General features: G+C 49.6%; 1 protein-coding gene across 1 annotated transcript in view; it reads right to left on the bottom strand.

The window, feature by feature from the left end:
• LOC119450822 (importin-7) overlaps window positions 1-11,953 on the bottom strand; it is a 77,084-nt gene extending 65,131 nt beyond the window's left edge. The window contains exons 1-4 of the mRNA XM_037714316.2: window positions 11,766-11,953; window positions 5,625-6,034; window positions 4,680-4,926; window positions 3,525-3,619 (exon numbers count right to left, since the gene is read on the bottom strand). Of these exons, the coding sequence (XP_037570244.1) occupies window positions 3,525-3,619; window positions 4,680-4,926; window positions 5,625-6,034; window positions 11,766-11,849 (836 nt within the window). The 5' untranslated portion in view covers window positions 11,850-11,953. The remainder of the gene's footprint in view (window positions 1-3,524; window positions 3,620-4,679; window positions 4,927-5,624; window positions 6,035-11,765) is intronic.
• Between the last annotated feature and the right edge of the window lie 2,051 nt (window positions 11,954-14,004).

Below are 14,004 nucleotides of genomic sequence, written 5' to 3'. Positions count from 1 at the left end.
TGTGCACCGAGCCACCACGCGTCTGCGACAATTGAGGAATAAGGCTAGAACGTTTGCATTTAATTTACAGTCGAATCTCGTTAATTCGAAATACCTCCAACCGGCATTGCTCCGGCACCGCCATAGAGTAAAAGCTTAGGAGAGACCCCTCAATGTCGCGCGCGAACAAAACAATAGAAAAAAAAAAAACACGGCAGAAATTTCACCCTCTCTCAAATGGCAAGGTCGCCGATTCTGCGTTGCGCAGGAAGATGCGTGTACTGTATTTAAACGATTGCAGGTCGACCCATTTTTTCAAATTTGGCAATCCAATGTTGGGGGGTCGACTTAGAATCGAAACCGAACCGTGTATAGCTAGTAACGGCAAGAGAAATGAGAAATCAGGGGCGCTACGGCGTGGTTACAACTTTGCACCTACGCTTTTATGGTTACAGTAGAAGCGTAGCGTAATAATTTACTGTATTGCATACATTTTGATTGCGCGCACGAGCGCACGGCTCTTGTGGGAGCATCGATCATGGAAGAGCTGCCGTTTGGGGGGTACTGGTAGCTGGCGGAAGAGCCGCCGTTAGGGGGTATTGGTAGTTGGCGGAAGAGCCGTCGTTTGGGGGGTATTAGTAGTTGGCGGAAGAGCTTTTGTTTGTTTTCGATACGTTTTCGACGGCCGCTCGCATCTGTCACTTCTGCTGTTGTGCTGAATCGTCGCGCCTGCCATGAGTGCCAAGAACTTTCGGCGCTCGTTCTCAGCAGCGTTCAAACGGGCTGCTATCCTCCATGTTGAGGAAACTAACAACTGCGCAGCGGGATGCAAGTCTGGAGTCAGTGAACGTGTGGTGCGGCAGTGGCGGCTTCAGCGCGAGAAAATTTGGCCTCTCTGGCTACTGTGTGCGGGTGGGTCCTCTCTGCGTGGGGGGCTGTACCGCGCGATGTCGTGGTGCGGTCGTTCGCGAAGTGTGGACTCACTTTTGATAACGACGTGCTTTGGGACCGCAGCAGCTATGACTGCAGCAGTACCAGTGAGGTCAACTCTAGTGACGATGAGTAGTCTTAGCAATCCCACCAATAAATTTCCCTTGTGTGAAATGCACTCGTGTGGTTTTTCTCCCCCCCCCCCCCCATTTTTTTTTTGAGACATGCAATTTTGGGGGGGTCGACCTACATTCGAGTCGACTTACAATCGTGTAAATACGGTACGTGCCGACGTCTCAGCCACGCTACCGTAGCCACGCGTAGAAAATGGCAGCGAACCCTTCTTTCTCCTTTATGCTTCCTCTACTTTGTAGTCACGTGTTGACTTTGCGCGCTGCGGCTACGGCGCAGAGGGAAGCAGCGGCGCTGTCCCAGGCCGGCCAACGAAGCTGCCCACGCCAGCAAACGCCCGCTTCCCGATAACGGCAGAAAACGAAACGTCGGGGAGCTGGCGCCGGGCCGGCTGGAGCAGCGGCGCCTGCGGGCGCGCACGGTGACAGTCGAAAGTGAGGGAGCTACGAGGGAGGGCGAGGGTAGCCACCGAAGCGGAGGAGTTGCAGAGGCGAAATCCGCATCCTTGCCGCCCTCCTCCCTCACATTCCACGGTCTTCACGTGCACCCTTCGCCGTGTCGTGTCGGCGCCGCCCGCTCCCTGAAGTTTCGTTTACTGCCATTATCATGAAGCGAGCGTTGGCCGGCGTTGGCAGTTTCGTGGCCCTCGCTCGCTAAGCACGCCGTGATATTTCACGACTCGCACTCAAGATTCTGGTTTCAGCCTCACTGGCTGCTCGTTCGCACCACGTGCCCTTCTCCTCCACTGCGTCTCTCTTTCTTCCTCGAGCACTCCTTGGGGCGCCCATTTGAGGGGAGCGTTCGCCGTCTCCGCTGACTTCCGTACTCCCAGATAGCCGCACTGTAACCGGTATTACGTTTCCCGCAACTGCACTATAAATGATACGTGTATACATGGAGTGCTATGGGGAAATTAACGGGAGTTTGAAAAGACCGCACTATATCCGGTCCTGCAATGTAAGCAGTTACATTATAAGTGGTCTATACTGTAGTACATAATGGGATTGTATCAACGAGATTCTACTGTACTGATGTTCATGTTAACAGCTGTCAACATTGTACAGTACAAACCCCTTATAACGTAACCGCTTATACTGCAGGACCGGGTATAACACGGTCTTTTCAGACTCCTGTTAATTTTGCCATAGCACTCTATGTATACGCGTATTGCTTATAGTGCACTTGCGGGACACAAAATACAGGTTACAGTGCGGCTGCCTGGAAGTTCGGCAGTCAACCTAGACGGCAAACGCTCCTCTCAAGCCACAAATACCGTATTTACTCGAATCTAACGCGCACTTTTTTTTCTGATAAAACGGGTCCGAAAATTGCATGCGTGTTAGAATCGAGTATGACCCTAAATCTGCGTTACCATATAGCCGTCAGCATTTCAAAATGGCCGCCTCGCACACGCGTCGACCCTAGCTACCGTAGCTTCCTCCATGTGCTGCAGTACACGTGCTTAGGCTTAGGGTCTACCGTCTGTCTTCACGTTCTCTGCATCTGCTCTATCAGCCTGAAGTACCGAGTTCATCATGATGCCGCATTTAAAAGGAAAGTGATCATGTGTGCGGAGATGGACGGAAATCAAGCCGTATCACGGGCGTTCGGAGAATCCAAAACTTGCGTTCGGGACTGGCGCAAACAGGAGAGGATTTTCGCCAGCAATGCGGAACGGCTTCAGTGGACTGAAGCAGGACGTAATCTGCGACGATCCACTTCGGCGATACGATCACCTTGGCCTTATCTTGAAAGCAATCTGCGACGGGGAAAGTCCGCCGCGCGCCATGTTTTTGCTGATTATAGATTGTGTTGAAGCGAGAGGCATGATAGCACGAAGGTCAATTCGCTCACCGCACTTCGTCACTCGAGCGAGATGTGTTCATGTTTCCTTGTGCGCGCGTGACACCGTGCTTGTTAATTTATTTAGTAAGCGAATACGGAACCTAGAGCACGGTGGCAGCGACGGCAGAAATGCGCCTGGAGTGTCCATTATCGCAATAAAATAGTTGTTTTAGTTATAGTGCGAATATTCGCGACTCCGGAGACTTACGTTATAAGCGGTCTACACTGTATAGCATCATGATTTCCCTAAAGCACATAAGCACATCAATGTTGTAAGTATCCCACAAGCCGCTCAACCAGCTGCAAACAGAGTCTCGCACAAATTATGCTACCGATCGCACGATAAGAAAAGAGAAACGATAGAACAAATCGACGAGGCAGGGCTAAGAAAATGAAATTCCGCGGTCTTACGTTCCAAAACCACGGTCTGATTTTGAGGCGCGCCATCGTGGGGGACTCGGTATTAATTCTTACACCTAGGAGTTCTTTGATGTGCACCCAGTGACATAACCTGAGCATTTTTTGCATTCAGCCCCCATCGAAATCCAGCCATATGGTCAAACCGAATCCACGACCTCGTGATCAGCAGGGCAACACTCTAGCCACTAATCTTCCGCAGCGGGTGACAAGGCACTGACCTCTCAAAGATGCGTGTGACAATGTGGAAGGCCCACTTTTTGCACTTCCACCAAGGTAGCTCAGGTCGTTCATCTTCGTCCACTTGGTTGGCCACCTGCAACCGTGAGAATTGTGTTTATCAGCATCCGTACATTAAGATCCACGCATTGTTGTGATAGTGGACCTAAGCTCGGTCCCTATAACATCCGAGTCACCATGTTATAGGGACCGAGGTTAGGTCCACTATAACAATGCGTGAATCGGCGAGCGGAAGAACAAGGAACCATTCAGGCCGATGGCAGGAGCAGAAGAGACTATATTTTCCTCTTATCTTTTTCCAAACCTCGCAGCACGCAGCACGAGGATCGAGGCACATGCACCTGAGCGCACCATAAATAAAAGGCGGCTGATGAAGGCGGCCGCTAGAGGTGCCTTTTCTTTTTTAATGAAAGTTGGGCCCTAAATTGCTTGCACGGTGAAATCAGACACAAAATTAAAACCGCCTTCGCAATGTTTGTATACTTTGCCACATAACACAGATGTATACAGTGAAGCTGACTTTAAAAGTTTGTTCAATTCGGGGGCGTGTTAGAATCGGGCAAATACTGCCAAATGAATCAGCTTTGGAGTTTTTTTTCTGCATCTTGTTAATTTTGACCCACCGGATAATTCGATCAATTTCGTCGCTCCCATCAGGGTTGAATTAATGGAAGTCGCCTGCAAAAAATTGCATGCACTGAGGGAACCTGTTTAGGCAAAACTTTAGCAAGCCAGCGAGGTGAAATTGTGCAACACAAAAAGAGATGCTAAGCATTTCCTCGCATTCCGTGCACGGGACCTCAGCAACAAATGCACCCTGCAACTGTCCTGAAGTGCGGCAACAGACCCTATAGAATGCAACACAGTGGCCACACCAATCGCAGCATCTAAACATGGCATCCCAACTACAGCCAGTTCCATCCAACTGTAACTACAGAACGAAGGTTGAGAAAATAGGGTTGTGAAAGAATGATCGGGTGGTTACATGGGCTTCTTTTTCAGGCGTAAAATTTGTATCTTCATCATAAGCTAGTAGAGTGCTGACAAGCGGCGAGATTACTTTCTGCTGAGCCTATTGGGCCAGACGAACAACGACACCCCAACCCCACGGGAGACCGGCAAAGAAAGCTGCTCACGTCGGGCACCGGTCGGTCGAGGATGACTCGCAGAAGCTCCATCCACTGCGTGCACACTTCGCGCGAGATGAGTCCCAAGGGGAAGTGGTACTGGACAAGTGCAAAGTAGATCTTGAGGATCAGCTTCTGCAGGAGTACAGAGGCCTCCGACTGGTCGGCCAGCAGCTGTGCCAGGCGCTGCTGCAGCAACGGCAGCAGCAGCTGCATCGCCTCGTGCAGAGGCTCTCGTTCCTCGGGCTTCTTGTACCTGCACATGCACACAGGTGCATGACTCTCGGTGCTGCTTTGAAATGACACACCGCCTCTGGCCGTGAATGGCTGAAGCACATGACCAGCTGGATCAGTCAGTGACGAATAGTGCAGCAGCAACTCTCTCGGCTTAGCCATCGGTGCCACTACCTGCCTAATAACTCTGCATATAAATAATTTTGCAAATCTCCTACAGTGGGTGTATTCTGTAAGTGTCCACCTATCGGACACGCCCATTTTGTCTGCCACTGAAGTGCTGATGGCTGGGGGTGTCTTAACACGTATATCCCAGCCCAGCCAATCAGCACTTCAGCGGCAGACGAAATGGGCATGTCCTCTAGGTGGCCAGTTACACAGTAACCCCCCAATTCGCAAAGGGTTAGTCTTACAAATGATTTGTAGGGTGTGTCGCATTCAATTTCATGCTTCACTATGTTCCCCCCTCCCTCTTTAAGTATTACAAATTTCAGTGTTCTCTTAGTGCCCCCGGTTAGTATTTGGGAGTCCCAAGTAGCACTGAAAATAGGAAATAATGATCACAAAATCAAATCTTTTACAGTACATGACAAACCATGATGTACTGTTGGAGAAGAGATAATGTTGCAAGTACTACCTACTGCATCTGCTCTGCCTTTGCATAAGACATGGCATGCACCATGGCACGCACCAAGAAGATTGTCAAACATCACTACTCACTCATAGTTCTTGACAAGTGTGTACAGGGCCAACAGAGCGCCCGCCCAGCCGGCACTCTCGGGCGACTGCAGGTAGATGGAGACCTTGTCCACGACACCCGTCCACCGTCCCGGAAAGTCGTTCTTGAGCACGCAGCCGAGGCAGGACGAGAGCTGTACACGGATCAGCTCGGGTGCATGCACCATGGCGTCGACGAGTGCGTCGCGCACCATGGCTCGATCCTGCTCGTGAATGTGAAAGGGCAGCGGCTGGGGCTGCGGCTGTGTCTGCGGTGGTGGCTCTTTTTCTTGCCAGAACTGGACCACCAGGTTCTTGAGGTAGATGGCGCCTGCCTGACGCACAGGCATGTCCACGCTGCCGGTCATCACAACTTGCAGCAGAGACGGGGCAAAGCCGATGATCTTGTGTACCTGCAGTGGGGAGGACGGTCAGACCATGGTGTTTGTCAGGCAGACTTTTGTAGCATAAAGTAAAAATATAATTTAAAAAAATTCCGCCTCCATTTCACCCTGTGAAAGTGGATGTGCAGCAAAGCTGTTGCTAACGTTACACAAGCGTCACACCGTCGGGATCAATGTAGCGTCAACGACCTCGTTCGCGCCCTTTTCGTTGGTGCTTCGACGCTGCGGTGCATGTTCGCAGCCTCTATATGCTTGCGCGGAACCTGCCTTCACGAAGTGAAAGTCGCTGTAATTTTTTAACAGTTTTGCCCTGATGTCGATTACGGTCGCAACACACACTACGCGACCGATGCAATGGACAGAGCACCTACCCATCAAGGACAGATATATTGAGTGCACAAGTTCAACACGCGCGCATGCAGGTGTGCCGGAGTGCAGCATATGTCTTCATTCGGCGGAGGGCCTGGCGCAAGTGCGTTATTGAACTAATTCAATTTCTCGAAGTAAAAAATTTGTAATGTACGACTTACACACAACCTGCAGACATGATAGCATCGCAATGCAATTTGAACATACGAGAAAACATTCTGTTATGTAGAAACTCAAAATTACACTAGCTCTGGAGACGGAAAATTTTTCGTTGACGCGACAGTGTACACGCACAGACGCAGAAAATTTGCCGGGGTAGCCACATACAGCTTTGCTGTAAAATGCATAGCTTGTTCCTGCAATTCAGCTCTCCAAAATGATCTTAGGACCTATTTAGGTGCAGTCTAAGCAAACACAAATCAACTAAGTTAAATTTTTCTGTGCAGAAAACCACTAAAATTTCCATAATTCTTCAATGACTGATTCATTGTGAACAGCTTTCACTACTACAATATCAGCAGCTCGTGTGTTTTTTTCTGTTGTCAATAACCATCACTGCGTTCATGTTTTTGAGTTGCAGATAGAGAAGAATTCCCGCAGAAACAGTCTATATGAAGCCATACATTTCTCGGAACAGAAGTCAAGTGCTCTTCTGTTGTCATCAATGCAATGAGTCATTCCTAGCACTGCAAGAATATGAAATCAGAGGGGTGCCGGCATCAGCGTTGTCGTTGAGCCAGGTCTACGCAGAGAAGCCGCTAGAGGCTCTAACTCTCCCTCGTAATCATTAGTACTAAGTTAAGCCTCCAAGTCCAACTCACTAAGCTTTCTTGGGTCTAACTATTTACTTGAGGTGAAGAAACATGCAAAGGCACAATTATGGCATGGAAAAAGGTGGCCATCATCGCTGCAGTTGCCCCAGTTTGCGCTGCCATACTTGAGCCAGACTTGCACTATGTTTCTGCCAACCATCTTCACAAAAATCAGTTAATGTGCGTGTCCTTAGCACTCAATAGAGGAAAAAGAGCTCCCTGGACAAGTGAGACCCGTCCATGACACGGAAGGGGTCAGCGCCAGATTTCATTCTCTCGCTTCCATTCCAATCGTGCACCATTCCCGACAAGCTGGTTTTGGTGACAACGCAGGTGTAGTTTTCAATCTGCTATGCTTCCTATGGAATAACTACCTACAATTTGTGCACACAAGGTTGCATAAACATCGTAGAGTATTTGTGCGGCTTTGTGCTGCCCGTGTGCGACATACTGTGGTTGGGTCGTGAGCAGAAGCAGTGAGCCGTGGCCACACGTGACAAAATCATGTTACTCTGCTCGTTCAGTAGCAAAGAGTTTCAAGTCTGGGTCATGTCCCGTGCAATAATTATGTTGTAGTGGACAGTGTGCTTTGCGTCCGCAGAAGAAGACGAAGAAGCTCGACATCATGGCCGCAACATCAGCTTAGTTGCCCCGACGAATAAATGGTTACTTGTTCCGAGTCTTCTGTTCCCACAAGTTGGTGATCCGGACGTGATTCGAACACACAACAATGTCATACATGGTGACATAAAAGTATGATACTTCATGTCACATCAAATTATGTCATACACATATACCTACTATATGTCTTTCGCACGTGACCTACCATTTCTCGGTAGAAAATGCGAGCAGGGAAAGAGGCACCTCTAGCCTTCACAGCGTTGCCTGTTATGCACGAAATGGAGTACAATACTGGCAAGTGATGTCCAAAATTAAATTATGGGGTTTAACATGCCAAAACCACGATCTGATTATGAGGCACGCCGTAGTGGGGGACTCCGGAAATTTGGACCACCTGGGGTTTTTAACGTGCACCTAAATCTAAGTACACGGGTGTTTTCGCATTTCGCCCACATCGAAATGCGGCCGCCGTGGCCGGGATTCGATCCCGCGACCTCGTGCTCAGCAGCCCAACACCATAGCCACAGAGTGCTGTTCCAAGGAGTGGTCTCGCACAGTCTTAGTGATAGCAGAGACAGAAGCAAATGAAATGTTGTGAGGCGATGGAGTGAGAAGATATGGGCTACCCTACCACGGCCACTGGATAAAAAAAAGGTGCGGCCTGTCGCGCGCATCGAAAATGGTGTGATCCGCGGCGGCGCCACACGCCGGGGTCTGTTGTCTGGCATTGGCATGGCAAATGCGTCAGGAACGCGCTTGGAACGCCGTCGCGCGTGCAAGCCGAAGCGTTCCATCCCCCTCAGCTAGCGCCGTTCGGCACAGCCAAGCGGCCGACAATGCAACTACGGCCGTCACATTCGCTCCCATAGCAGCGCGCCCAACGCGGCAGGCCGCACCTTTTTTTTTTTTATCCAGCGGCCGTGACCCTACACACTGCACAGGTTTTCCACCTGAGTGTTCCTACTGTGGTATCTAACAAGCCGACAGACCACACTACACTCACATCATGTCCACCCCACTTTCTAGAACTTCCCTGCCCCCCCCCCCCCTTTTTTTTCTTGCATGGCATATTTCCAATAGCTGCTTTGTGCACTCTACATTTCAAAGGAATTGCAGTATCCTTCTGTACACATGCGGAGCACATATACATCCTATTTTGAAGGCATGAATGTCAACGCGTCGAGTAGGCAGTGGGCTTCTTTGCAGTGACAAAACCCTGTGAAGGGACCTTTTATAATGTCCTCCATGCACTGAAGCTGAAAGGAAGTAACCTACAGGGACGGCTTCCCTTGTGCTCGTCGGAGAGTCAATTGAACAATTTTAGAGGCAATTCATTCAAAATGCTAGCACAGCTTCTCATCTTTTGCCTCACACTGGAAAACATTGCTGCCCCCCCCCCCCCCCCCAGGGCATCTTTCCTTCTTTTTCAGTCCTGGCTCGTTCAAATAGCCATCAATGTTTTTCATTCTGGTATTTACTTGACGCGTTTTATCACCTTCGTTGCCGTAAGCCATTATCTGGTAGCACTTGCTCTTCCTTTTACACACGGCCTCACACCTGTCATAATTATGATGACATACATCTTGTCAGTTTTCTTCCAGGTTCTCCCAATCTACTTTTTTTTTCCCTGACCAGACTGTCACACCTGAGAATGCCTGAAAATACAACTTAAAATTGAGGACTGCAGTCCAAATTTAGCATTGCGAACTATCCAGTGTACGCGTCAATTTTAGTTTATGCATGTTAAAATGGTGGAATCAAACCTCGGCCATAAAGAACAGCAGCGTGGCGCTCTAACCACTAGGCTACAACCGTACACACACTTGTTCCAAAAACAGCCAGCTCTTGGAAACACTCGGTGCGTGCGCCATGTGCCACTTTGAGGTGCCGTGTTAGACTGCACTATCTCCAGGAGCGGCCCACTTTGCCAAGTTCTTTCCTTGTAGCAGCTTACACTACGTAAAAAATGTGTGAGTTTGTAGACTTCATCATCGTCCTAGCAGATCGCGTTCTAACTTTCTTTGCTGAAGTACAAATTCCATCGTCGTTTTAACACACATCACATGAAATAGCCCTATGTACGTATGATTGCGTAACACATAGTCGCTGATAACGTCACAATCCGTTTCTTTCGCTTACGCTTGTCCATTACCTATTGTAGAACCCAACAATCGCCATGTCATAGGCTCATGTCATAGGCTCTCACCGAACAACCGGCGTAGAAATCATGCCATTGCCGTCACATAATTTACAACGTGGTTGCCGTCACGATGCTTCATCACACACACGTACGCTCACGACCCCCCACACACAACTACTCAATTTACAGGAACACGTTGGTCCACCTGGTTTTGTTTAGCGGAAACCTAAACAATGCTGGATAGCTAGGTACCTGCAAAAGACTTCGCATTACATAGATTCCCACAGTGCACCAGATCTGCACAATTTATTTTCTTTCTTTTTTTCTTCAAATCTCATACTATTTTGTTCGAAAAAATTGTTGCTGGCTATGATGTTTCCATATTATGAGACCACAGCCCATCACCAAGATGTTTACAAGCAATGTGTCGCAGACCTTGACCGTGCAGGCTGATGCTGAAATTCTTGCACAATGCTGGTAGACTCAAGGGAGTGATGATAACTATGATCACTGCTGCTACCGTCATCTTGTCTCCCCCTTACCATTGCAAAGCAGCAGGCGGTAGCACAAGAATATTAAAATCCTGGAGTTTCAGAAACCGAATCCACTATGATTATGGCCATGGAATAAAGACAAGGTGCTTTATGACAAATACTGTCAAACACTGGTTTCAGGTCTGTGTATGCTTTTCCCTCGAGTGTTTTACAGTCCTGCAACCTGCCAGTTGGTTCGATTGTCAGGGACTGAATTAAAACAAGTACAAACAGCGGCACTACCTAACATGTCTCACTCGACACTCGCACAGCGCACTGTTACGTGCGCAGCGCTTGATGTCAAAGTTGCTCGCGGCTGTCACAACCAGTACGTCATGCGGCGCTTCCAAAAGACAATCCAACACATCGGCACCGGAAGTCCTGGCGACGGCAATCGAATCCGCAGACGTGCAACGCGACCGCGAGGACCGAGAACCCGCCACGTGCCACCGCGGCCGTACGCAGCTCACGCGACGGTCCGGCCGTCGACACGTGCGGTGGGAGGGCGTCCCGTCAGCGTCGCGATTCGGAAAGCGGGGCCGGCTTCGAAATGGAGTCAAAAGCGTCGCTTCAAAGGCGCACTGAGCAGCCACTGCAAAGACGTGCGCAGCAGCCAACAGCATGCTGGCACGCAGCACCGACAAGTCGGGGCGGCCGCCTCTCGAAAGGCCAATAGCCCACGATAATCACTCCACGAGTTCCGAAAGAGACTCGAAAGCAGCGCGACGATCACGCGTACCGGTGACAGCGGCTTGTCACAGGGGAATACGGCTGTCGGCCGCGCGCGCACACAGGTTCTTTCGCGCACGCCTTTTCCATGCCAGCCAACCCTAAGGATGGCAGATGACACGCCGGCGCGCGTTGCAATGGTCCCGTCCCCGGTTTAGGACGGCGCCCTTGCGCTCTACAGCGACGCAATGTGCCCGAAGGCCCCGCATATACCGATATTCCGACAGCGAAGCTCAGTAGAGCAGCGGAACCGGCGAGGCCACAAGGCGCGCATCGGGTCGGGCAACACCGCAAAATACTTTCGCTCTCGACTCGCGCTTTTTTCGTTCCGAGGCAAGTTAACAGTGTGTCAGCTGCACGGTCAGGCGAGCCGTTCTTTCTGAAGAGGTTCCGAAGTGGCGATTGTCACGCGCAGGACCGTTCGAACACTAGCTCGGGGCTTCTAAAAGCTGCTGCTACCCCCCCCCCCCCCCCCCTTCCATCATGGTAATGGCGCCATTCATGGCCCATTGAGTCGATTTTCCCCGAGTGGTCACCTGCTCGAGTTGTTTCTCCGCCGTCTCTCGCTGGTTTGGGTCTATGGTGGCCCGGAGGATTTCAATAAGCTGGCCGGCGTCCATGGTTACACGAGTTGTGAGGCACTGCGATAAAACTGGTTAAAACGTGCTTCACGTGAACCATGCACCGGTGACGCACCCAAGAGACATGGCGAAAGAACGGTCGCGCCGCCTCGCGGCCATTACCTGAGATCATTTTTCGTGGTTTATTGTTACATAAAAAATTACAGTTAATGGTAAAAACTGACTATTTTGCGATAATAATAGTGCACTGTTACTTATAACTCACTTGGTTGAAACGAATATTACCAACGCATTGAAAAGTGAAGCCGATTTTTGTTACATGCATGAGCACGTGGTCAACGTGGCTTATTCCATGCATATTTTCTCGTTCACGTGCGAGTATTCATTTTCTCGCTTCAAGTAAAAGCCATGAGCGTGGAAGTACACCGTTAAAACAGACAAGAAGTGTTTTATTTGTGGCGCTTGTCACGGGCGAAGCAATGTGGTGAAGACGCGTCTCTGCACGAATGGACAAAAATGAAGGCTGTCCTTGTCGCTGTCATGCTGCAAAATAAAGAAAAAAGAGAGTAATAATACTTCATTGTTAAATGCGCTCAATCCAGGGGCAAGAGAAAGAGCGCGATGCCCGCCATTTATTTATAAGTGCAATAAGCATTCTTGGGGAATTTCGGCCACTTTGGACTAGTAGGCGTACGCCTGTATCTACAGAGCGATTTTTTTTCGACCATATATTTTTTTTAAATAAATATGTATGGTTAAATAAAAGTGACCGTGGCGTTTTTGTACATACGTTCATTGGCTAGGCGGACATACTTTGACACTAATAATGGGAGCATCGGAATACTAATTAACAATGCAATTGTTGATCACATTTGTTTTTAAAGCGAAGCTTAATTATATGGCTAGGCGAAATCGCCAATCCACAGAAAACTATCAGCATTGGCTGGAGCATCGTCGTGTTCATCCGCAGCTGGCACGTTGGCTCGTGCTCGGCACGCGCTCGTGCCACTGCTCCCGCATTCGTCATCGTTGTCTTCTTCCACAGCTAGTGGATCCGTTGCCGCTTAACATTCCAGCGTAGAATTTAGAATTTCACTTCTGTCGTAATGGGGAGGCCGCGTTTACGGGGGTATGAGTCATTGCTTCATTGTCTTACGTAATTAACGGACAGATTTAATTTTGAAGCAATTTAATTTCGAAGAATCGCAAGCGGCAATGGCGGGCGAATGCTGTAACCACGCCGCCGAGCAAACTCGAGACATCGAACGCAAGCGACAACGGCGACTGCGGGCATGCCGTCGGTGACGTCGTTCTCGCCATCGTAGCTGAACGTGTGTGTAACCTTTATAACTGAGAAATAATTTAATGAACCTTCGGGATTAACCCAGTGACAAACACCGGGGCTGCACGTTTCAGCTTCGCTGGTTAACCAACTTCACGGAGTGGAAGGGCAGACGACTTTTTTTTTTTTTTTTTAATCTTGGGGGCGGTTCTTTAAATGACAACTTGGAGGCATTCACATTTTAATGCCCCGCCTTTTTTAAATTCTGTATAGTTACAACTATAGTGTTCTAGAATATTCTAGTACACTGTAGTTACAACTAATTCTCAGAACCTTACCTCCAATACCATTTCTCTACGCTGATTAAATAACGCTGCTGCAGCCCATTCACAAACCCTCCGAGGCTCCGACTACGTATCTCTTCAGGTTGACATTGACACGAGTCACCAAGGGACTGTCTGACACCAACTTACTCTCAACTCCGACGAATCCTGTGCAATGACAATTTCTGGACTGTATCGATCGCCTCCGTGAAGCCGCTGCGCTAACCCTTGGTGGCCGTGAACTCAGATGTGTGACGTCAACTGCTGCGCTTGGTGTGGAGCTAGATTCGCGGTTGTCCTTTGCCCTCCAGATACGTGCACCGCACTGTAGCTGCTGGTCCCGCCGAATGCTGGCATTTGTTAAGCGCAGTGCTGATGGCATATGCCGCCCACTGCTTTCCGGCTGCTGTACGTGCACTGCCCTGGTGCTGCCCATCCTTGAATGTTGCTCCCCCATCTGGCTACCCCAATCTGTGGCGCTTCAGGGGCGCCTTGCTAGTGCACAGCGTTGTGCCGCCTATATTCTCTATAGCCGCAGCACACCAAGGAACTACAGCGCATTTCCTACACACAAGTCTCGACTGATACG

This window comes from Dermacentor silvarum, chromosome 4 (assembly GCF_013339745.2).
Source record: "Dermacentor silvarum isolate Dsil-2018 chromosome 4, BIME_Dsil_1.4, whole genome shotgun sequence".
In the NCBI taxonomy this organism is placed as follows: Eukaryota; Metazoa; Arthropoda; class Arachnida; order Ixodida; family Ixodidae; genus Dermacentor; species Dermacentor silvarum.
The sequence above is the reverse complement of the archived record's forward strand: the minus strand, read 5'-3'. Positions and strand labels throughout refer to the sequence as shown.